We start from the raw sequence: 25,648 nt of genomic DNA, 5'->3' as shown, positions 1-25,648 counted from the left end.
TTTCGTTTCCTTACAGACGAGGCGTTAACTTAGCCCATATAGGACCTTGCACCGATCTGAGATCTCCCATCAAGGATTGTGGTGAACGCTGCACCAGACAGGACATTGAAAGCGGTCCCATTTGTGGTTCGGATGGCAACACCTATGCCTCATTATGTGAATTTAAACGCAGAACTTGCCATCTGCGTGTGGTGCAGGTCTCCCTGAAGAACTGTCTCTTGACCGCTGACTGCGACACCGATTGTGATGCCCAGCCACCAAATTTTGTCTGCGGCTCGGATAATAAATTCTACAAATCTGAATGCCATATGCGCAAGGAAAATTGTGGCAAACATGTTTTTGTGGTGCCCTTGAAGCGTTGCCTGAGCAATGTGCAATTCAAGGGATGTGCCAAAATATGTCCTCCCGACTTCGAACCGATTTGTGGCAGCGATAATATGACATATTCCAATGAATGTTTCCTCGATATGGAGAATTGTCGCAGTAATAACACCATCACGATACAGCATTATGGCGCTTGTGGACGGCCGGAGGCGCCTTCAACAAATTTCTTATATTAGAATGCAACGAATACAGGATTAGTTCACACAAACACGCACACAGCCACGAACAACACACACTTAAGACAGTAAGCAAGAAGGATTTGCTTATTATATGAATATATTTTAAATATATTTATGGAATTATTTATTTATTTTTTTAGTTAATAACTGTTATACGATAAGAAACACTTTTTTTATAACTAAACTTTATAAATAATAAAATAAAAAAAAAATAAAGAAAACTAATACAATTTAAAGTTGGTTTAGGCTGAATCATCGAATAGCTTGTTGAGACAGGCCTTGATTTCATGGGGCTTGTATTTCACATATTTCTCAGGATTTTTACTAAAGTGAACACCAGCATACCTACAATAGAATGAAAGAATGAAAGATTATCGGCTATCCGCCTTGGTTTTTTAGGGTATTTACTTACATATTAAAGAATTCATTGTATTTGGGTAGAATGTGCTCTTCATTATCGCGTTTAATGCCCTGACGCAATGTCACATCGGGTATAGAAATCCCCCTTTGGATTTTACATGCCTCTTCAAAGTCCTTGTTGAAGGCCTTTAGGAAAACAATGCATAAAATGAAAAACAAATTTGGAACTAGTCGCAATAAGAATATTTTTACATATTTTCGAAGGCCGACACATTTTAACAGTGGGACTATCTGGGTGGTATTGCAAATTTTTGCAAAAAAAAAAATGCAAATTTTGCCCATGAACATTCCACTTATATTAAAAGGAACTTTGTTTTAAACGAAAGTGAGAGGGAGATGATTTTGCCAGACATCGAACCCAGGCGTTCGGCGTCATAGGCGGACATGGTTACCTCTACGTCACGTGGTCCCTTTCTAGTTTGAGATAGGATAAGTTGCAGTAGCAATTTGAAATCAGACTCACCTAGATAATTTTTATACCCACCACCGAAGGATGGTGGTATATTAATTTTGTCATTCCGTTTGCAACACATCGAAATATCCATTTCCGAAAATATAAAGCGTTTATATATTCTTGATCAGCGTCAAAATCTAAGACGATCTAGCCATATCCATCCGTCTGTCCGTCCCTGTCTGTTGAAATCACGCTACAGTCTTTAAAAATAGAGATATTGAGTTGAAACTTTGCACAGATTCTTTTTGTGTCCATAAGCAAGTTAAATTGGAAGATGGGATATATGGGGCTATATCTTGATATAGCCCCCATATAGACCGATCCGCCGATTTAGGGTCCTAAGCTCATGAAAGCCACATTTGTTATCGGATTTTGCTGAAATTCGGGCCAGGGAGTTGGGTTGGGCTTTTCGACATCCTTTTTTAATTTGGGCGAGATCGGTCCAGATTTGGATATAGCTGTCATATAGACAGAGCCGCTGATTTAGGGTCTTAGACCCATAAAAGCCACATTTATTATCCGATTTTGCTGAAATTTGGTGCAGAGAGTTGTGTTAGGCTCTTCGACATCCTTCTTTAATTTAGACCGATCTCTCGATTTCGCCCGAAATTTGGAACAGTGAGTTAAGTTAAGCTCCTCGACATATTTCTGCAATATGGCACACATCGGTCCATATTTGGATATAGCTGCCATATACACCGATCTCTCGATTTAAGGATTTGGACCCATAAAAGGCGCATTTATTGTTTGATTTCGCTGAAATTTGGAACAGTGAGTTAAGTTAAGCCCCTCGGCACAGATCGGTCCAGATTTGGATATAGCCGCCATATACACGGATCTCTCAATTTAAGGTTTTGAGCCCATAAATGGCGCATTTATTGTCCGATGTCGGCGAAATTTGGGACAGTGAGTTGTGTTGGGCTTTGATATAGCTTCCATATACACCGATATCTCGATTTAAAGGCCCCATAAAAGGCACATTTATAATCCGATTTCACTGAAATTTGACACAATGACTTATGTTAGGCTTTTCGACATCCATGTCGTATATGGTTCAATTCGGTTTACTTTTAGGTATAGCTACTAAAAATATCAATATTTTGTTATACACAATTGAACAATGACTTGTAGCGTATATATATAGCGTATCGCTGTTATTGTCACCTTCCTCTTCATCGTGAACAGGCAGATTTCAGTCTTCTCCGGGTTAACATTCAGACCCCTACGTCTATGTTGTTGTTGTAGTAGTCGATGAAGATAGCCATCGGGTCAATCCGGTACGTACAACCGGCTGCCATGGGATTGCCGCACATGTCTATGCTAGTCGTATGCCATCTTCAAGACCCCTTTCGATCTTTCTGCATAGCTGATTTGGATCCCTACGCCTTAGAAGTATTATAACATCAGCCAAATCGGAGCCTACTTCAGTCAAGCTCCGTTATAGGTTATTTATTGTGGTAAAAGTGGCGATAAAAAGTTGTAAACAATACAACAGCAGTGTGGGCTCCTCACTTAAACGACACGCATTGAGGTAAGCTTCAAACTTACTAGGATGCTGTTCTATGAACTGTTCCCGAGTGTCTTATAAGTTCTCATATAGAAAAACAAGAAAACTATCCTTCTATACGGGGTTGGCAGTAGCTAACACAATCATCCCGGCACAGAATAACTATGAGCACCACACGGGTTGGAACTCTCCCCAATCCCAATCGTGTGGTGTTCATCATGTTGTTGTACCCACATTTTCATGTGGAGGTGGCGTTCCTTGTCAAGCTCCTGGAGGCGAGCAAGCTCTTTCGGGTCGAAAGGACCGATCGCCGCGGGAACAGGGTGGCCATTGGTTATTTAAAGCCTCCAAAAACTCGTTTTGTCATATCGAGCATCATAGGCACTCAGTATTTGTGCAAGAGACGGTGCCGCCCGGGTTCCCACTGAGACTCTCTCTCGATTGATTGATTGTTTGCGACTGCCGTTGCAGCTACTCCGTATGGAGCATTCCCGCCCGGTGGGTCTCAATTGAGCTTCTCGTGATGACGATATACACCAGCACCACACAGGCTGGAACATTGAGCTATAGTCTTGCACGAGAAGCTTAGCTGCAAGCTGCTGCGAGTTGCGGATAGTGGAATGTTCCTTACGTAGCAGCTGCAACGGCAGTCGCAGACAATCTATCAATCGAGTGAGAGCCTCAGTCGGAGACCGGGTGGCATCGCTCTTGCTTTTATACTGGGCTCCTGTCATATTCGATATGACAAGGCGAGTTATTGGCACCAATGACCATAACGTACCAGCGGCGATCGGTCCCATTGAACGGAACGAGCTTGCTCACCTATGGAGCTTGACGAGGATCGCTACCTGCACATACCAATATGGCTACAAGAACAAATATATAGTGGATAGGTAACCGCCGCACAGTGGCAATCGATCAAAATCTATCGACCAAAAGTTTTCAGTTCTGGGTGGTATCTCATCTAATTGAGCACAATAAGCTCAATTTGTTGATCAGTTGTCAGTTGTCCTTAGAGCAATACGCCATTTGGAATCAGCTATGAAAAGGTTATCATTGGTCCAAAACAGCGTTAGTACAAATAAACTATTAAAACTCCCCAAGAACAAGTCTATGGGCTTGGAAAGAATTTGCACATGTATTAAGTAGTGTACCCATCACTGGTGTACATCTTTTTTCATGGCATGAAAAATTCCTTTTTTGTTTCCTATTACTCATTGTAACTAAGTTATCTTACCAAGAATTTTTCTTTTAATATACCGCGATCTTTATCCTTGATTTTGCCTGCCACTGGTTTGGGTAATTCATCCCGAGGTGAAATGTTGGACAACATTTTCGACCAAGTTTTCTGATATGAAAATTTGAGCTCCTTTATGGTTTCAATGTAGCTATTGCGGCAATCCGGTTCGGCAACGGTGACAATATCAATCAAATTCGAGGTGACCAAAGAATTTAGAATGTAATTCATGTTGTTCAAGCGGAATAAATGTTTGGTGGCCTGATCGTTATATTGTTCGCATTTATTCATAATAGATAAATTCAATTCGGCCAAAGCTTTTTCTGTAATGGGAGTAGTAGATGCATGGCAAGCAACTATAATTCTATTCAAATTGAAATGTCATCTTACTTACTTATATAAATGGCAAATAGTGCCTTGTTGTGCTCCTCCGCGGGTAGTTGCTTTTTAATAAGTATTGAATCCAATTGGGTGGAATATAATACATCGGGATGCAATATAACCCCAATAACGTCATAGTGATTCAACAGATTCTCTATAAACCATATGGTATTGGAGGTCAACTCATGTACTGTGGCATCTTTGGGCACATTTACATAACCCAAAGTGCTGGAGCTCATGCCCACTATATTTGTGGTGGAATCACCACGTACAACTTCTAGGAAATGTTCCAAGGCCTTGGCGCCCTATGGAAAGTGGGGAAACAAGAAACAATTCAATACATCCCTTGGTATTTGTGTTCTTTTATCTAACCGTATATTGTAATTTCTTAAGCACTTTGGTAAGTTGTTCTCTTTGCTGAACATCATAGGTCCTATCAATGTCGGGCTGTAGCAATAGCACATTCTTAAGAGTTTTAAATATACCCAAGGCCGAAGTCCATTCCTTGCGGGAAATGCTGCGCATTATGCGATTTGTTATGGCCTCGGCATCTTTAACCACCATATCAATGGATTTGTAGGCCAATTTTGCAAAGACATCTGATTGCTTGGAAGTGGGTATGATCTCCTGCATCAAAGCCCTTTCCCAATTCAAGAGTCTCTGTAAATAGGCATTGAAAAATTAAAAAAAATATTCCCAGAATTTCTTTCTGCCAATACTACTCACCTGCAAGCCTAGTAGCATAACCAAGTATTTATCCAACTCTTGATCACCATCGGCATACTCTTCGGAGGATAGATGCTCCGAATGTGAGGTGGCCTTTTTAATGGATATGCCAGTGCTGTTCAGAGTCTGGGTGGCTTTCAAATACAACTTATTGGCCTTGCGTTCAAAGCTAAAAACCAAACCAATTACCAAAGGAATTTTCGAAAAAATAAAGAAAAACTCACATCTGCTGAAGGCGCATTGAAGGACTCTTTTTGGTTTCCTGGCGCCCCGAATGGCGAGATTTCTACAATGAAAGAATTTTACCCAGACAATGTTAAGTGTTAACCTTTTCTTGTTTTCCACAGGCCCTTATCAAATATAGAAAAACCTTCCTTTTTGTTATAAAACATAAAATAAATAAACAGTTTATTTTCGAAACTTTTCTATTTAGAATTTAAAAAAAAAGACGATAAATTAAGACAATAAATAGTTAAGACTACATTTGTATGAAGACACCTGCACTTTTATACTAAACCAGCACATCGCCATTTTGACTTTTTTCTTAACCGGAATTTTTTTTTTTTTTGTTTTTTCTTTTCTTGCATTGGTTTTTAGGCATTGTAGAAATTTTCAAACATTTCCATAATACGTTCACAATCATCGGATTGTATGCCAATGCCTTTCAGATCGGTCATTTTGATATTCATCAGGTCATTGCAATCGATGCCAGCATTCTCGAAATGCTCACAGTACTGCTCCAGGCCCAGGGTTTTCAACAGCAGCCCTATAGTTATGGTGTGATTCAGTATGGAAGAAGTCGACTCATTGCATGAGTGGGGGCTTATCACATCACCGCTGTTGCTGTACTCCGAAACGCTAATCGATGTTGGGGAAGGCGTTCGCGATGCTGAGAAATTACATGCCCCCACAAAAGAGGGACAAGGACTAAGGTAACGCCTTTTACTACTCTCGACAAATGATGGCGTTGGCGTATAGCTGACCACCGGTTTGCTTATCAGAGTTGGCTTCTTAAACTCCTGCAACGATGAACTGTGGTGTGTGGTAACTGGACTTGATAGCGATGTTGCCAATTTGAAAATGGGCGATATGGCCGGCGAATGCACATCCGAATGTATTGGAGTATAGGAACGCAAATTTGTCATTCTGGCTTGCACTTCTTGAAAGCAGGACGTTGCATTATTGTTGATCATAGTCGGAGTGACATTGAAGATAAACTCCCTAGGAGCTGCTAAGGTCGGTGTACGACAATCCTCCATTTAATTGAATTTTTTCTTTTCAGTTTGCTATTTTTGAGACGGATACTAAACACTTGCAAAACATATACGAAACTAAAATGATGGCTCCAAATGTTTTTCAATTGCCATTGGAATATGCCGTTAGACCATTGGAAGCACAAGGCTGCAGTTGTGCAGTCTTCCAATTGAGTCGAATACATGACAGCAAGAAAAAGAGGGTGAAGAGGGGATATTGAAGCAAGGCTATGCTTACAAAACAAAGCCCACATAACACCGTTGCCTGTGTATTTAGTTTTCATTGAAGTTGTAGGGGTTTATGGAAATTTATGACAACATTGGAATTTCGGGTTTTTAATGAAAATGGAAATTTTAATTTTATAGATATGTTCGCCACAATTTGTATCGAATAAAAAAAATTATACGTTTTTCACTACAATTTGTGTTTGTTTGTCGGTTTGTTTGTTTGTTCCGTAAGACCAAGACATAATTACAAGGTAATGTACCGTAAACAGCTAAGTAAAATTTTTTCCCGCGAAGTGCACTATCTGTCAAAGAGTTTTGGTTGTGTGTGTGTGTGTTATATTGGGTTGCCTAAAAAGTAATTGCGGATTTGTTAAAAGAAAGTAAATGCATTTTTAGTAAAACTTAGAATGAACTTTAATCAAATATATAACTGCCATTTTATTCGATAACCTTTTGCCATCTTCCTGGCAAATTTAGTATTCCACGCTCATAGAACTTCTGGCCTTATCTGCAAAAAAACTGAACCAAGTGCGATTTTATAGCCTCATCATTGCCGAAAGTTTTACCATTTAAGGAGTTCTGCAAAGATCGAAATAAATGGTAGTCTGATGGTGCAAGGTCAGGGCTATATGGTGGATGCATCAAAAGTTCCCAGCCAAGCTCACTCAGTTTTTGGCGAGTGACCAAAGATGTGTGCGGTGTAGCATTGTCCTGGTGGAATATGACACCTTTAGGATTGACCAATTCTGGTCGCTTCTCCTTGATGGCTGTATTCAATTTGTCCAATTGTTGACAGTAAACATCCGAATTAGTCGTTTGGTTCCTTGGAAGCAGCTCAAAATATACCACCCCCTTCCAATCCCACCAAACAGACAGCATAACCTTCTTTTGGTGGATATCAGCCTTTGAAGTGGTTTGAGCTGGTTCACCATGCTTGGACCATGATCGTTTTCGACTAACGTTGTTGTAAACAATCCATTTTTCATCTCCAGTTAGGATTCTTTTTAAAAACGGATCGAATTCATTGCGTTTAAGGTGCATATCACAAGCGTTGATTCGGTTTGTTAAATGAATTTCTTTCAATACATGTGGTACCCATATTAAAATTGACGCCAAACAAACAAATGAAAACAAAATTTCGCGCACTTTTTTTCTAAAGCAAGCTAAAAGTAACAGCTGGTAACTGACAGAAGAAAGAATGCAATTACAGAGTCACAAGCCGTTCAAAAAATTTGTCAACGTCGACTATATTACTACTATATTACCGACAATTACTTTTTGGGCAACCCAATAGTTAAGAACCATAACACACACAAACAACGAAAAATGGCGCGAACTAGTAACATACACAAAATCAGAGTTGCATTAATCACTGATTTTGACAGATAATGCACTCAATATTTTGTTGTTGGGCAACTGCCACTACCTGTAAATGAATATATCTTGGTATGGACTCAAAAACGGCTGAACCGATTACCTTGAAATTTTTACAGATTGTTTAGTTTGGTTTGGAAGGAAACATAAGCTATAAAATTTGTTAATATCGGGAGGGGATGGACCCTCCCCCTACCCAAAAGTACTAACCAAAAATAAAAGTAGACCTATCGGGACAATATGGGATTCAACTGAAAAGTATTCAAAAGTAGAATACGAATTTCATAATAAAAGTAAGGTCCAAGTACCTGGGGGCCACCCCAGCCCCAAAACCCCTTAAAATAGGTTTATTTGACGATCATGACAATATGGGACTCAAATGAAAAGTATTCGGGAGTAGATTACGTATATAGTCAGGAAGTAGGAATAGGCTTTATTTTTTATTGATACCGGAAAGGGGGCGGACCCTCCACCGTTACCCCAAAAACACCACACAAAATCAAAAGTGGACCGATAAGGAAAATATGAGTATCAAATGAAAAGTATGCGGGAGTAGATAACGAATCTGGCATACAAATTCATGTCGAAGTATAGGGGGCCACCCCACCCCCACAAAAACCCCCAAAATGGGTACATTAGGAAATCACGGATATATTGGACTTTGTTTGTATAGACTGAAAAACGGCAGAACCGATTTTCTCGAAATTTTCGCATATTGTGTAGGTTGGTCTGGAAGGAAACATAGGCTATATAATTTTTTGGTATCGGAAGGGGGACGGACCCTCCCCCTTATGCCAAAAACACAACCCAAAATCAAAAGTGGATCCATTGGGACAACATAGGTATCAAATGAAAGGTATTGCAGAGTAGAATATGAATATGGTAACAAAATTTGAGTTTTAGCACCCAACCGCCCGGCCCAACCCCAAAACTCCCCCAAACAGACATTTTGGACGTTAATTTCATTATGGGACTCAATTGAAAGGTATTCGGAGGTAGATTTCGAATCTGACATACAAAATCAGATCGAAGAGTAGGGGGTCACCCCCCCCCCCCCTCAAAAACGCCATAAGACCCATTATGACTATATGATACTTGACTTAACCGATTTTCTTACGTTTGTCTGGAAGGTAACATAGGCTCCTCCGACCCCAAAAACGCCTCCCATATCCGAAAGAGGTCCGATGGGCAAAATAAGGGTATCAAATGAAAGGTATTGCAGACCAGAAAATGAATATGGTATTGAAATTTGGGGATCAAGTACCCAACGGCCCCACCCCACCCTCCCCCAAATTTTGCCGAATTTTTTTTCCAAATTTTAGGCTCAACATCAGGTTTTATTCAAATTTGGATCTCATAAAAAATTTTGTCGAAACTTGATTTTAATAAAAAAAAAATCCTAAAAATTCCATCCAAATTTGAATTTTACAAAAAATAATTTAAATTGATTTTCACAAGAAGATTTCCTCGAAATTTGGATTTCATAAAAAATTGATCGAAATTTCATTTTATAAAAATTTAATAAAAATATGACGTTCATAAAAAATTTCACAAAAATTTGGTTTTTTGTAGAAAATTAACTAAAATTTGGATTTCATTACAAAAGGGATCGGAATTTTAAATTCATAAAAATTGCGGTTTCATAGAAAAGTTCACCAAAATTTGGAAATTACATAAACATTCGTTCATATTTTTGGCAATAAAGAAATATTTGTCAGGAAAAAAGTAAATTTGCCGATTAACATTCCATTTGGGAATGGCCGCAAACCCTAGCAATAAGTGCAGCCGGGTTCAAATTAAAGCCAATGATAGGGGCCTCCTTTTCACAGCCGAGTTCGAACGGCGTGCCGAGGCGCGAGGAAGTTTCACATCGTCCGCTGATAATATTTCTTGGTCGAAATTGAAATCGCGATACGGCTAACCAGTCAAAAGCTTATGGAAACAAATCACACTTTTGCTGACTTTTTTAAATGTTTTTTGCTATACTATTTTTTGAATAGATAACTTTAAACAAGGGTCTAAAGCCGGAAAATGCCCTGCAATGAAATCTCAATTACGGGTTAACATTAAAATTTCGCAAAAAAATTTAATCAAATTTTGAGATTCATAGAAAATTCATGAAATATAATATAGAAAAAATCATTAAAATTGGGTTTCATGGAAACGCCGTTTGGACTCGGTTATAAAACGCTTGGCCATTATCATTGAGCATAAACTTAATCGGACAGTTGTTGTTGTTGTAGCAGTGTGTTGTACACTGAGGCGGAGCCCTTGCCGATACAGGAATCAATCGGGTCAATCCCGTACGTACAACCGGCTGCCATGGGATTACTAGCGGACAGTACTGATATGATATGTGAGAAGTTTACCCCCTCTTCCTTGAAAGTATGTTCGTGGGCAAAGCTACATTTGCAGATCATAATTAAACACAACCCGGTAAGTTGTGGTAAATGTAGTCAAGAACAATTTTCTTTGGCTGCTCTAAATGTTTCTGGCCAGCGATTTGAAACCTTGTTGCTATTACTGACAAGTTGGTCAAAGACAGAATCCTTGATACCATTGTCGAACGAAAGTTTTGCTTAAAGCCTATAGCATAAAGATAAATAAAGAGGGATTATAATTCTTACCAGCGCCTCATTGCCCCAACTACTGCTCTTCTGATGATCTTTTAAATTCTGCAATGATCGGAACACAACTTCGCCCCTTTCCGTTGCATAGATTACTGTATACTCGAACCGCAAATTCTGCTCCAGCCAATGGGAAATGGTAAACAGTTCTTCCCTGGTGCTTTGAGTTAGTTGCCGAAACGAGGTGTACTCATCATTGGATGAGTCATCTTCGCTATAAATTAGATCCAAAATATCCACAGGCTTTAAAGGCATACCATTCTTTTTCAAGAGAGAACGATAATGATTATTAAGACCCTCGCAGCCGGTATTAAAAAGGCTAGTAACATTTTCCAATTCTACGCTCTGAGAGTTATGGTGCAGAAAATATTCCATGGCGGAGCGTAGACGACCCAATGCCTCAAGAAATACGGCTACACTGCCCTCGGTAGGACCTTGGTGTATTAAGTTACAAACTTCTTGAGTAACATCATAGTGTGACAATACAGTCTCCAGGCAATTTAATGTTGCTTCCAGATCTGAAAGTTTGAACATTCACACATTAGTATATATTTGTTGTAATTTGTTCATATGTAGGTTGATATGCATACTTTGTTGTCGTTTTTGTAACTGTTCGGTTTCCTTATATACTGGTAATATTGTCTGTTCCAATTTACCCAAGCGCTGCTCAAAAATGGTTAGAATTCCAGACATTTGATTAGACAAGTCATGATACTTTTCCACTCTTTCCCGTAATATGACCATATTAGAAGTTTCCTATAAAATAAAACACAAATTAAAAAAAAATATATACTGACCATAGATATCAGATTATGGACTAATTGAAATCATACTCAGCATTTATGAGCAAATGTCAAGACGATAAAGAAATGTAGGGGCTAGGACCATTATTTGAGGTGCTACAAACAGAATAACAAAGTTAATATGTTCTCTGTCTAAGGGAAGACATAAATAAAAGTTTGTTTTATTCCAACATCTTCCTGATTGTCTTTAATTAAAAAGTAAATTATTTTCCGAATTCAAAACATAAACATTAAATTGTTCTCCAGTGAATAAAATATTCATATGTGCATTTTTGGGAGATGACCATCATAGACCGTATACTTCAGTTGGCGCATCTACTATGCTATATATTGTTGCTATATTACAGCCACCACTGCCTTACTGCCTTGAGAATGCTTGGTTAGATAGCGTCTAAGGACACTGTCTAATCTTCTAAAGTACTGGAAAAACTAAGCCAATCAAAGAAGTGGAATGACTAAGATATACAAATATCTTCTTCTGGAGAAAGTATTTCTGTCGTGGTTTTTGAGTTGCATAAAGTATTGACTATTATTTATGTACTTACCTTCTCCAATTTCGAGTGTACCTGTATACTCGTATCTAAGTTCATTTTAATATTTTATTTTATTTTCTTTATTTTGGTAAATAATAATCCACCCCAAAAATTAGATATGATTTGAAAATAAGAAAATATTTATAAATATTGTAATCGATAACTTCGGCTTTGACATTTATCGCGATTTTAGATGTCAGAATTCATACGAGATTGTCAGAGATGGAGATGTTTGCTCCTTAAGCCAAATATACACGGTACATCAAAAATCGTGATTACAATAAATGTATTGATTAAAAAATATATGTGTATGAGTCACATGAAAACAAGACCATCATTCATGATCAACATGACAACATGATATTTTTCCACTCTTTTCCGTTATTCGACCTCATTAGAAGTTTCCTTTAAATAATTCAAGACATCTAAGTTGCATAAGTAAATGTGGTCTTATTTGTACAACAACCAAAAGTCATATGGTGCAATCCTCCATCTCGCCATCAAGATGTCATTTCAAAAACGAAATTGTTCTCAACACAACCAATTTTACTTGCGTGTGTACGTCTGCAGGCAAACTGAGAGAAACAAGAACAAAGAGATCGTAAACCAGTAAGGAAAGACAAAAGTCGGACGGAGCCGACTACATAATACCCTACACCACCGATTATACATAATACTTTTAATATATAGCACTTATATCCAAATTTAGTTAGACTTTAATTTTGCATACCTATTAAAATATCGAATAGAAACTTCTACGAGTTACTTACGATGGTACAAAAATTGTGCCTGCTACAGCCTTAAAAGGCCATATCGGATGAAAGATATATATGGGAACTATATATAAATGTGATCCGATTCTCAAAAAGCACTTCGTGCCAAATTTGTGCGAAATTCGACCGAATATATTCTTTGTCACAACACAAATAAAAGTCAAACAACAACACACAACAAAGACAACATCATTGAAACCGAGTTGATTTGTGCCCATTTCGTGACCATTTAATTACATTGGCAATTAATTGAAGCGAATTTTGTATTGACGCAGCGACATGTCGCTTGTATTTTGCTCAAAGAACTCAGTATCAAACAAGATATATTCATTTACATGTAGTGGAATTTGCCCAACAATAAAATATTGAGTGCACTATATGTCAAAATCAGTGATTAGTACAACTCTGATTTTGAGTATGCCTACTAGTTCGCGACATTTTTCGTTGTTTGTGTGTTATGGTTCTTTACTATAATACACACACACAATCAAATCTCGTTGACAGATAGTGCACTTCGCGAGAAAAAATTGAACTAAGGTGTTAACGGTACTCTACCTGGTAATTCTTACCCTATAAGTGCTTCCTGGACCAATAATGTGACACGTTAACTACCCATGGTACAATAAGGAGGTAAAGTCATTAGCACAACAACAAAAATCTATCTCTAACGAAACTACCTTGAATTGCAAATGCCGTAAATTGAAAGTTAAAGTGGTTTTAGAAATAAACATTGTTCTACAATTTAGCTCCTCCCAATGTGTTTTATAATTGTATTTTGTTGCTTATGTATGGAATATCGGATCGGATCGGAACCTATTTTTAAGATTTTGAACAAAATTACAGCTGTGTTTCAAGCTTTTGACTTTTAGATTTACTACAAAATCAAAAATAAAAAAAAAATTGTACTTAGCTGTTCGCATGACCTCACCTTAAAAGTCCATCCTGTAAACTACCCATTATAATAACACATTTCTTGATGTGTCATGTAATCTCTTTAAAATTACCAAGTATCATGAAGTACCATGTAAACTCCTCATTAGACTTTTATCATTTTCAAAAGTAGTCATCTAAAAATACCACTCAACGCTAAATTTGTCATTCGTGAAACATCATTTCCTCGTGAAACAACATAATCACTGTGCAGAAATTTTTCTGGATTTGAAATTTACCTGAATAATTAAAAAAATAGTTACATATATAATTAAAGGAGACAAGAATACTAATAAAAATGTAAGTAATTAAATAGTTAAGTTAAACAATATAAACAGAAATATCGCTTAATAAGATTTAAGTAAAAAGATAGGTAATTATGGGATTTAGAAATTATGTAAATCTTTTGAAAACACAATTATCTAAATAAAATGATTGTAAATGTATAAAGTAAGAAAACTTGGGGGAAAAGCTATTGAATTGCTGTTTTTTCGACTAGTTTTTAGTTTTTCAATGACCCAGAAATATTTTCAAGTATGTATAATATATTTCATGTATACCATGACCAGGAAAACGAAAAAGTGAAAAAACAAAATGGCTACCTTGAAAAAAATCAATATCTATATGTACATGTGTCGATAAATATATACTTGCTTTTTCTTATTATTAATATACATATATAAAACGAAAATGAGAATACATACTCAATAATTTGCGTTTAAAATAAAAATTTGTTAAAATCCATAGAACTTATATGACTGACTCCAAAGTCTGTGCTCGATATGCCTCAGATGACCATAAATGGAAAATAGTCTAGTGGCAAATCTTCATAGCTAGAGTTGAAATAGACATTAGGCCATATACGAAAAGGCAGTTCGTGTGTGTGTATAATGCATTTATTCGCTTTGTCTTGGCAACAGAAACGAAACTAAAAAAAAATAGAAAACGCATACATGCACACTTTCCCTTTATACACATTTTTGTTTGTGGAAATGTTAAGTGTGTAAAATTCCATTTGCTTTATCGGCTTGTGAAAACTACAAATTAACAAATTCTCTTTTTATTTTAATCGGTACGTATAAAGACAAGACCAGAATATGTTAAAAAGGGCGAGTCTCTATACACATATACACACTGCGAATGTATAATAGAGTGGAGCGAGTAGTTTGAAAGGGAAAAGTCTACATTTGACTTGCAGCTTTTTAATACTTTTGTGACGTTTTTTTTGTGTATAACAGCCAAACCATAGAGATTCTCGATCCAGTACTGCAAAAATTGTAGCCAAGATAATAGTTAAAGAGCTCTCTAGTACATCACAAAAGCATTGGAACGCTTCTTCGGGCAGTTTTGGCTTTGTGAGAGCAATTTTTCCGTGAAAATTTTGATAAAGTACCATTTTTAGTTGTTCATATCCCAAATCATAAAAATGTTATATTTCTTATTACTTGCACTTTTTTGTATCAAACATGTTTTTTTTTTTTTAACTAGCCGTACCGGGCCCGCTCAGCTGCGCCTTCTTTAACTCTCTAATATCTTTTTAGAGAGTTAGGGACACTTCGCCCTGAATGCGGATATCGAATTTGTGCTATTGTAGCCTATGACGCTGAACGCGTTCGAATCCCGGCGAGAACATCGAACAAAGCGGTGTTTATCCCCTCTTAATGTTGGCGACATTTGCGAGGTACAATGCCATGCATGGTCATTTAAATAATTTTCTCCAAATAGGTGTCGCACTGCGGGCCGCCATTCGGACTCGGCTATAAAAAAGGGTCCCTTATCATTGAGTTTGAACTTGAAACGGAAAGTACTCATTAATGTGTGAGGATTTTCCCCTTCTCGGTTCCTGGTGGCAATGTTCTTTCTTAGGTTAAAGTTCTCATTAGGGGAGGGATGGCACCTCAGACATTTCGACTCAAATATGGATATCAAACTTTTAAATCCCTTTAATTTGAGTCCCATATGGCCATGTCCGGTAAATATGAACCGTTTGGAGGGTGTTTTGGGTTTGGGGCGGATACTGGCACTTTACTGAAAATAGATATCAAATTCGTTCTTTATTCCCAAAGGAAATGAAGTTCAGTTTAGGGGGTGCTTTAGGGCGTACCCTAAAGCACTTGGCTCCACAATTGGATATCAAATTCGTTTTCTACTCTCAAATACCTTGCATTTGATACCTATATAGTCCCGATCGGTTCACTTTTGTTTTTGGGTTGTGTTTTGGCCTAAGGGGGAGGGTCCGTTCCCCTTCCGATACCGAAAAATTTTATATCCGATGTTTCCTTCTAGACCATCTTACACAATATGCGAAAATTTCGAGAAATTCCGTTCTGCCGTTTTTCAGCCTTTATGGAACAAACAAACCGAGCCCAATTATCCGTGTTTGTCTAAAGTGCCTATTTTGGGCGTTTTTGTGGGGGGTGGGGTGACCCCCTATACTTCGACATGAATTTGTATACCAGATTCGTTATCTACTCCCGCATGCTTTTCATTTGATACCCATATTGTTCTTATCGGTCCACTTTTGATTTTGGGTGGTGTTTTTGGGGTAACGGTGGAGGGTCTGCCCCCTTCCGTTATCAACAAATTATAAAGCCTATTCCTACTTCCAGACCATATTCGTAATCTACTCCCGAATACCTTTCATTTGAGTCCCATATTGTCATGATCATCAAATAAACCTATTTTAAGTGGTTTTGGAGCTGGGGCTGAAATTCGTATTCTATTCTTGAATACCTTTCATTTGAATCCCATATTGTCCCGATCGGTCCACTTTTATTTTTGGGTAGTATTGTACTTTTGTGGTAAGGGGGAGGGTGCGCCCCCTCCCGATATCAACAAATGTTATAGCCTATGTTTCCTTCCAAACCAAACTAAACAATCTGTAAAAATTTCAAGGCAATCGGTTCAGCCTCAAAAATGGCTATACGGAACAAACAAACAAACCGACAAACAAACATACACAAATTCAATTTTATATATAAGATTATCCCAAGAAAATCGGCAAATTTTCCAAAAAAGGAATAGTCTGAGAAAAAACTGGAAGCTCGATTTTCACGGTAGACGTATAGTCTAGTGGACTTTTTTGCACAGTACAATCCCAAGATTCGAAGAAACGCGAAGCATCCCTTAAGATGTTAAAATCACCCCACCCCAATGTATATAAATGTAACTCTTATATAAATGTGTTTGTGTGTGTATAAGTAAAGACATATTAATCTAGCCAGCTTTTTTTTTAACTGGCTTTAATTCAGTGATTTCATTGCTTTGTGCCGTGGCCATTCAGTTGTGTCGTGATTATTCAGTCATTTTGCCACATCATGATGCGTTTTCTTTGGAATATGTTCAATATAAATTATATAAACATTGTATTGTAGGTATGTACAAAGTTAAACCCATTTGTACAGGGCCAAAAATATGTCCAGAGTAATGGCTGGCACAATGTTCGATTGTCATCGTTGAAAATCCATGTTTTTCACGACTACTTTTTTGAACGATACAATGATAAAATAACAATTTTATTAAATTTTTACCATAAGAAATGAGGGAAAGTGCTACTGAATGAAATCTGCGAGACTGTTTGCTTTAAGATCTATTATCTAAATAAAAAAAGTTATCGGTGAAAAATATCGAAGTGTTTTTATAGACTGAGTTGCTGTTGTCACGAAATATATCACACAAGGACTTACGTGTTCGTTCTTGTTTCTCTTGTAAAATTTATTTCATTCTCAATGGTTATTTAATTTATTTTTTTTTGTTAAACTTTACTGCCCTTGTGCCATTCATTTTACAAACTTATGAAAATTAAATTTAAATTTTATCAACATGTAATTGTTTTAACAAAACCCATGTCTTTTTTATTCTTTTACAATTTCTAGGTTTGAAAATCGTGCTAATGAAAATCGCCCAAATATGCCAATGAACCGTGCAGGCGGTGGTGGTGGTGGCTTCCGCGACCAGCAACATCGTTCTGGTGGTGGACCCATGCGCAATGGTGGTGGTGGTGGTGGTGGCGGCGGCATGCAACACAAGCGCCCAACACCCTATGGTCGCCCACAAAATAATCAATACAATAATAACAATGATCGTCGTCCCTATGACAACAAGTCCAATTCACCGGGCAGAGTAAATGGCGATAATCTGCCAAATATTGTGTGGTCGGAATTGACCCTAACGCCCATCCAGAAGAATTTCTATAAGCCCTGTGAGTCCGTAGCAGCTCGCACCCAGACAGAAGTTGATGGTTTCTTGTCCTTGAATGCCATTACATTGAAGGGCTCAAGCATTCCAACGCCCAGCATGGAGTTTTCGGAGGGCGGTTTCCCCGAGTACGTTATGGATAGCATTAAAAGAATGGGTTTTGACAAGCCCACGGCCATTCAAGCACAGGGTTGGCCAATCGCTCTTAGTGGGAGAGACATGGTGGGCGTGGCTCAAACCGGCTCGGGTAAAACGTTAGCATATGTCTTGCCAGCCGTGGTTCATATCAATAATCAACCACGTTTGGAACATGGCGACGGCCCGATCGCTTTGATTCTAGCGCCCACTCGTGAACTTGCTCAGCAAATCCAGCAAGTTGCAAACGATTTCGGCTCTCACACTCATGTGCGTAATACATGCATTTTTGGGGGCGCTCCTAAACACTATCAATCACGTGACCTGGAGCGGGGAGTCGAAATCGTTATTGCGACTCCTGGACGATTGATTGATTTTCTTGAACGTGGTGTCACCAATCTGAAACGCTGCACATATCTGGTTCTCGACGAGGCCGATCGTATGTTGGACATGGGTTTTGAACCTCAAATACGTAAGATTATAAAACAAATACGTCCCGATCGTCAAGTTTTGATGTGGTCCGCCACATGGCCCAAAGAAGTGCGCAACTTGGCCGAAGAGTTCTTGGACAATTACATACAGATCAATATCGGCTCTCTAACGCTTTCGGCCAATCACAACATCTTGCAAATAGTCGATGTTTGTGAAGAAAATGAAAAAGATTTCAAGCTCTTGAAGCTATTGGGTGAAATTTCATCGGAAAAAGATACCAAAACCATTATCTTTGTGGAGACAAAGAAGCGTGTCGATGAGATTACCCGTTCCATATCGCGTCAGGGATGGCGTGCGTGTGCCATTCACGGCGATAAGTCGCAACAAGAGCGAGACTTTGTTTTAGCATCATTCCGCAATGGCCGCAATGCCATTTTGGTTGCAACAGACGTGGCTGCCCGAGGATTAGGTAAGCGATATGTTTGCATTTGATAAAACGAAGAAAGCACAATTGATGCGTGCAAAACAATGTTGTTGTCTTTGCCACACATCTTGATTACAAATGGCAAGAGGCGAGTGATGCTGTGGATGAAATGATAAATGAATGAATTCTTTCATTATTTGAGTATGTTGGTTCGTCTGCGTTTTTGTTGCAGTGATTTGATGCAAAACACGGAGATCGATCTTGTTAATCGATTATGTGAGCGTCACACCCAGCCAATGAGAATTGCACGATGAATCCAATGAAACCACCCAACACCGTTTTGTTTTTACAAAAAAAGGATAACAACAAAATTATGATTCAATAATTCATAATATTCAACAAAAAAAAAAAAACTTCAATTCTCTACAAATATGCAAAGGAAATATTTGGGAGATCAATTATACGTTTTTCTTTCCAATTTTTTAGTATGAACATTACTATGATCAACGCCACTGTTTCAAGTTTCGCTTCGAGACTAAATTCTTCAAATACGATAATGCTTTCAGAACACATTGAGAACAAAAAATAAAAAACAAAAAACACTCTGAAGTAGTAATAATGGAACCTGAAACAGCGGCGACATATATATTTCCAGCTTTATTTTTCTCTTTTCACTATTCTTGTTGAATGAAGATTGATGATTGATGATGGTGTGGGGTGTTAAATAATGAGGAGAATATTTTTTTCCATACATTGCTGGTTCCAATACATTGTAATGCATTCTTCTCATAGGTCAGTCAAGGACAAAAATACTGAAGTCGCTAAAAAAATATAAAAATTGTTAAAAATCATGACATGAACAAACTTCAAAAAAAAACAAATCTCCTTTTTCTAAAAGGAAGGCCATATGAAAGTATTTAAAGTATTAAAATAAGACCAAAATACTCGAAAGCTGGTGGACTATTTGAAATGTATGGTGATCGAATAGAACAAAACGTCATTGTTTTTTCTCCCTCCCCCCCTACAACTCTAATAGCAGATTCGCTACATTTTACATTTTAGCGAATATTTAGGATATTTTTTCCCAGAAACTTTGCAGTTTTAATTGTTGGAGTTTTTCTTGGTCCTATTATACATATATGCCGGATAAATTTTTTTTTATAAATTCCTATTTATTGCATGCCACTTCTTCTACATATACATAATTTTCTTTAGTTTTAAATAAATTTGAGCTCTACTCCCTGCCTCCACCACAGAATTGTAGAAAAAATATATAGCAGACACAATACTTTTTCATTGTAAAGAAATAAATTAAATAATTATAATTAAAGAAATAATTATTTTTTTATATATAAAATTTTTTATATATTTTATTTTTTTATATATTTTATTTTTTATATATTTTATTTTTTTATATATTTTATTTTTTTATATATTTTATTTTTTATATATTTTATTTTTTTATATATTTTATTTTTTATATATTTTATTTTTTTATATATTTTATTTTTTATATATTTTATTTTTTATATATTTTATTTTTTTTTACATTTTATTTTTTATATATTTAATTTTTTTTATATATTAAATTTTTTTATATATTTAATTTTTTTATATATTTATTTTTATATATATTTTATTTTTATATATATTTTTTTTTTATATATTTTATATATTTTATATATTTTTTTTTAATATATATTTATTTATATATATTTATTTATATATTTTTTTTATATATTTTTTTATATATTTTATATATATTTTTTTATATATTTTTTTTATATTTTTTTATATTTTTTTTATATATTCTTTATATGTTTTTTTATATTGTTCTATTTTTTTATATTTTTCTATTTTTTTTATATTTTTTTATATTTTTCTTTTTTTTATATTTTTCTATTTTTTTTTTTATATTTTTTTATATTTTTCTATTTTTTTTATATTTTTTTATATATTTTTTTATATATTTTTTTATATATTTTTTTATATATTTTTTTTATATTTTTTTATATTTTTTTATATTTTTTTATATTTTTTTATATTTTTTTTATATTTTTTCTATATTTTTTATATTTTTTTTTATATCTTTTAGTTTTTATATTTTTTTATATATTTTCTTTTTAATTTTTTTTTTTATATTTTTTTTGTTATATTTTTTTGTTATATTTTTTTGTTATATTTTTTTGTTATATTTTTTTGTTATAGTTTTTTGTTATATTTTTTTGTTATATTTTTTTATATATATTTTTTATGTATATTTTTTATGTATATTTTTTTATATTTTTTTATATTTTTTATATTTTTTTTATGTTTTTTTATATATTTTTTTATATATTTTTTTATATTTTTTTATATTTTTTTTATATTTTTTTTATATTTTTTTATATTTTTTTATATTTTTTTATATTTTTTTTTTATATATTTTTTATATATTTTTATATTTTTTTATATTTTTTTTATATATTTTTTTATATATATATCTTTTTGTTATATTTTTATATTTTTTTATATTTTTTTTGTTATAATTTTTATATTTTTTTTTGTTATATTTTTTTTTGAAATGTTCTTTGTTTTATTTTTTTTATAAGTTTTTATATTTTTTTTTATATTTTTTTTTATATTTTTTTTATATTTTTTTTATATTTTTTATATATATATTTATATTTTTTTATATATATATTTATATTTTTTATATATATATTTATATTTTTTTATATATTTTTAAATTTAAAATGAAAATTAAATTTTTGTAGTTTATGTTTTATTTTATATATTTTTTACAATGAGGAGCATTTGTTTTTATATTCATTTTTTTATTTGACATTATATTTTTAAATAACTTTTTTTAATGTTCACATTCTTGTTGATTATGTTTTTCAAAATTTTTATTAAAATTTTATATTTTGTATAGTGATTATTTTTTTTAGTTTTTGCTTTTAGATTTATTTTTATTAGATTTTTTTTTATTAGATTTTTCTATCAGATTTTTCTATTAGATTTTTCTATAATGTTTTTTAATGTACTTATTATAATTATCTTATTATTTTTTTATAAATATTTTTTTTTTGTATAAATATCTTTTTATATATAAACATATATATGTATTATATATTTTTATTTTTTTAATTTTTTTTATCTCCTTATCCCACTTTTTTTTTGTTCTGTGGTGGAAATACTACTTTGAAAATACTTCTCGTTTTCAATTGCGTTAAATTGGTCAAATATATATATATGAAGCCTAAATATTCCATAGGTTATATTGAAAATAATGGTTTGTTAAAAGATTAGAAAATTTATTATGTATTGGGAGAATGGTTTAGTACTTTTCATTTATTCACTTTTGCGGAAAAAGTTCAAAAATGGTATTAAACGACACACTCTTTTTAAACATACTTTTTCTTCGAAAAATTATGAAATGAAATAATTTTTCCAAAAACGAAACAATGAAATTTGTTTTTAATTTATTTGCACAAAAGTGAATGCTGAAAGAATGATCCTGATTGACGTCTATACTTTTCTTTAGTATTTTTCCCATATTGTTTTATAAATCCAATAGTTTTCGAGATCTATATGTGTTTATGTGTGTGTGTGTGTGTGGGTACTACATATACATAATATACTTGACACATTTTTAATTCACTCCAAATTCAATGCGACTTTCAATGATATATTTTTGACTGGCTACTTTATTCCTAGGTTATCTGTATGTATGTATTGCCTAATTTCGATTGGGATAATTCTAAGTGAACAAAAATAACATCAGTTTCTCAAAAAAAAAAAAAAAAAAAAATGGACTTCGATTTTTATGTACTTTTTTTACGAAAGAAATTATTATTGTTCTTTTTTCGTCCTTACTTTAATTTTAATTACGCTTAGGCTATATAGCATACTAAAAAATGTTTGCTTTTAAGTAGTATTGGTGTTTTTGAAAAGACCTCAAACCAAAACCGAACGATCAAACCCAAATATTAAACATAAACATCAATAGAAAGCTAAATTCAGTTATATCAACTACTACTACTACTACTACATATGTATATCACCATATCCTCTCTTAAGTATCATCATTAACAATGAATTCGGCCGGCAGCTGTGTGTGTGTGTGTATAAATTACAATGCCGCGTTTCGTTTTCCTTGTTATGTTGTTTAGTTTTGTGTATAACACTTTTATTACAGCTTTTTATATAAGGTAAAATTCCCCTCGAGGGATATTCCTCATACATCACCTGCTGGGGTAAGTACTACCACCTCTATATATAAATATATTTTAATACCTCTACGTACTTGTAAATATATAAACAAACACAACACTCGAAACACCACCTATACTTCTTCTTAGTTTAATATAATAAATGAATTAAGCTTTACAAATGTTATGTTATATATATATATTTATTTTTTTTTAATTTTTTTTCTTAATTTTGCTCAATCATAATTTAACAATGGGTGCCCGTCGTTGTCGATGTACGCGCGGCATGCCATTATCGAAATAGAATCCAAAAAATTGTATGTGAAAAAGGTCGAGGTCCAATATTTAAAAATAATGAAAACAAAAAAAACTACCAATACTATTGTCATAATTACATAGAAAAAAATGTGGTATTTTTTGTATATTGATGGAGAAATTTTTGTTCCAATTATTGAAATTAAGTATACATTGCTTGTTGTTTGCCTCCCCTAAAACGTTTCTTGGCTTAACATAACCATTGAATTTCTATTTCAACATAACAACGAACAGATGTCGATGATGTTAAATTCGTCATCAACTATGATTACCCATCAAACTCGGAAGATTATGTTCATCGTATTGGGCGCACTGGACGTTCGAATAACACGGGAACGGCATACACACTCTTCACAAATTCAAATGCAAACAAAGCCAATGATCTGATACAAGTGCTAAAGGAGGCTAATCAGGTAAGATATACATAAGAATTTTATTAATTTTTATATGAATTTCAACATGAGTTTTTTTTGGTATATGTAAATAGTTTCGATTTTTTCGATATTCAAAATTTATTTTTTTTTTGTAATTAATACTTTTGTAATTTTTCTAAATTAATTTTTATTAATGTAATATATTAATATTTTTATTTTATATATTTCCATATATTTTAGTTTTTTTATATTTATTTTTTGTTTATATTTTAGTTTTTTTTGTTTATATTTTAGTTTTTTTTTGTTTATATTTTAGTTTTTTTTTTGTTTATATTTTAGTTTTTTTTGTTTATATTTTAGTTTTTTTTTTGTTTATATTTTAGTTTTTTTTTTGTTTTTATATTTTAGTTCTTTTTATTTTTGTTTTTTTTTTATATTTTTGTTTTTTTATATTTTAGTTTATGTTAATTGCTTGTTAATATTTTGTTAAGGTTAATCAACGAAACTGAAACATTATTAATTTTCTGTGTATTTCCCATCACCTTTCTACAATGCAGGTCATTAATCCTCGCTTAATGGATATGGCTTCGTCGTCTTCACGACGAGGAGGTGGACGCTCTCATAATTCGCATGGCGGATTCAAACAGAACAATTACCAACGCTTTGGACGCCCCAATAATAATGGCAACAACTATGGTCGCCCATCTGATCAACAACATCATCAACAGAGACCGTCCTACTCACAGTATACCCCACAACATGCCCAAGCAGCAGCAGGTGGTTATCAGCACAACGCACAACAACAAATGACCAGAACCAATGGTCAGCAGTCAAGATTCTCAACAGCACCTCCCCATCATCAACAGCAGCAGCAACAGCCACCAGCACAGCGTCAACAACAGCCACCACCACAACATCATCAACAGGCTCCTCCACCAAATCATCATCAGCCACCTCCAACTCATCATCAGCCCAGCTATGAATCAACAGATAAGAAATCTCGTTTTGGACCAGCCCAAGTTGTTGTAGGAGGACAGTATGCGAATTATTTGCCCAAAACTCTAGCTGCTGGCGGCTATGTTCAACAAGCTCCCCCTCCTCTACCCACAGCTGCGTATGTCGTTCCCGCATCAGCTTACGCCTATCCCCCGCCCCCATTACCGGTTCAAAACTAAGGAACCAAATAAAAGAGGCTTTTTTAACTATTTCCAATTCCAAACCAATAACGTTGTTGTAACAGAACACAACAACTTAATTTACCTAGAATGTACTACTATTACTTTAATACTAATATTTTTTTGTCGTGTCGTCGTGTCGCATCGTCGTCGCAACAATGGACAAATGTTGAAGTATTATTATCTTTACAAAATTAGATTTTTGTAATTGTGAATTCTTTACCATTAATTTTTTTTCTTCTCCATTTGGTTGTCATTTTTTCTTTCGGTTATATTCTTAATATTCTTTTTAATTTGTACGCTTTGTTTTATTGAACAAAATAAGATTTGATTTTATTATATCTCAAAAATATCTAAGATATTCATCGTGGATATTGTGGATATATTTATCTAATAGCTTTTAGAAAATAAAACTAAATAAAAATAAAATATGATTAAAAACAAAATAAAAATAAATATACGTTTACTCCCAAGTATACAAAACAAAAACTTGATTTATTATTATGTAGAATATCATAAATCTTCCTGGCAGCGAAAGTTCATGATTGAATCTTTAGGGTGCAGGGGGTCCGACTCCTAGATGAGGCCGTTAAC

General features: G+C 34.3%; 4 protein-coding genes across 8 annotated transcripts in view; 2 read left to right on the top strand and 2 right to left on the bottom strand.

The window, feature by feature from the left end:
- LOC106091077 (agrin) overlaps window positions 1-741 on the top strand; it is a 43,011-nt gene extending 42,270 nt beyond the window's left edge. For all 4 annotated transcript variants that reach the window (XM_059370911.1, XM_059370914.1, XM_059370913.1 and 1 more), the window contains exon 7: window positions 17-741. In XM_059370911.1, coding sequence (XP_059226894.1) covers window positions 17-560 — 544 coding nt within the window. In that variant the 3' untranslated portion in view covers window positions 561-741. The remainder of the gene's footprint in view (window positions 1-16) is intronic.
- LOC106091076 (exocyst complex component 7) lies at window positions 673-12,246 on the bottom strand. 2 transcript variants are annotated; one of them, XM_059370909.1, is made up of 10 exons: window positions 12,119-12,246; window positions 11,361-11,526; window positions 10,771-11,288; window positions 5,513-5,574; window positions 5,289-5,457; window positions 4,935-5,222; window positions 4,576-4,867; window positions 4,182-4,504; window positions 976-1,109; window positions 673-908 (listed from the first exon to the last, which is right to left on the bottom strand). In XM_059370909.1, the coding sequence occupies exons 1-10, from the start codon at window positions 12,161-12,163 to the stop codon at window positions 806-808; spliced, it is 2,100 nt and encodes a 699-aa protein (XP_059226892.1). In that variant the 5' UTR covers window positions 12,164-12,246; the 3' UTR covers window positions 673-805. The 2 variants fall into 2 exon arrangements, with proteins under 2 accessions (XP_059226892.1, XP_059226893.1); XM_059370910.1 differs by lacking the exon at window positions 12,119-12,246 and adding an exon at window positions 11,604-11,648.
- LOC106091079 (uncharacterized) lies at window positions 5,681-6,624 on the bottom strand. The gene has a single exon (XM_013257492.2). The coding sequence runs from the start codon at window positions 6,545-6,547 to the stop codon at window positions 5,882-5,884; it is 666 nt and encodes a 221-aa protein (XP_013112946.1). The 5' UTR covers window positions 6,548-6,624; the 3' UTR covers window positions 5,681-5,881.
- Window positions 12,247-13,965: 1,719 nt separating the features above from the next.
- On the top strand, window positions 13,966-25,425 carry LOC106091082 (uncharacterized). The gene is made up of 4 exons (XM_013257502.2): window positions 13,966-14,109; window positions 17,685-19,042; window positions 23,740-23,918; window positions 24,437-25,425. Coding segments are annotated over exons 1-4 (2,157 nt in total). The 5' UTR covers window positions 13,966-14,107; the 3' UTR covers window positions 25,055-25,425.
- The last annotated feature ends 223 nt before the right edge of the window (window positions 25,426-25,648 follow it).

This window comes from Stomoxys calcitrans, chromosome 1, assembly GCF_963082655.1.
Source record: "Stomoxys calcitrans chromosome 1, idStoCalc2.1, whole genome shotgun sequence".
Taxonomy (NCBI): domain Eukaryota; kingdom Metazoa; phylum Arthropoda; class Insecta; order Diptera; family Muscidae; genus Stomoxys; species Stomoxys calcitrans.
Note: the sequence above shows the minus strand (reverse complement) of the source record. Positions and strands in the feature narration are given on the sequence as shown.

Excerpts from the sequence above, each read along its gene's own strand:
- LOC106091076 (XM_059370909.1), bottom strand. The coding sequence starts at position 12,163 with ATGAACTTAGATACGAGTATACAGGTACACTCGAAATTGGAGAAG. Across the intron at positions 5,458-5,512 it reads TCAATGCGCCTTCAGCAGAT|CTTTGAACGCAAGGCCAATA; the intron begins GTGAGTTTTTCT and ends TTTGGTTTTTAG. Across the intron at positions 909-975 it reads TACAATGAATTCTTTAATAT|GTATGCTGGTGTTCACTTTA; the intron begins GTAAGTAAATAC and ends ATTCTATTGTAG.
- LOC106091082 (XM_013257502.2), top strand. Across the intron at positions 19,043-23,739 it reads CGTGGCTGCCCGAGGATTAG|ATGTCGATGATGTTAAATTC; the intron begins GTAAGCGATATG and ends AACAACGAACAG. Across the intron at positions 23,919-24,436 it reads TGCTAAAGGAGGCTAATCAG|GTCATTAATCCTCGCTTAAT; the intron begins GTAAGATATACA and ends TCTACAATGCAG.
- LOC106091079 (XM_013257492.2), bottom strand. The coding sequence starts at position 6,547 with ATGGAGGATTGTCGTACACCGACCTTAGCAGCTCCTAGGGAGTTTATC.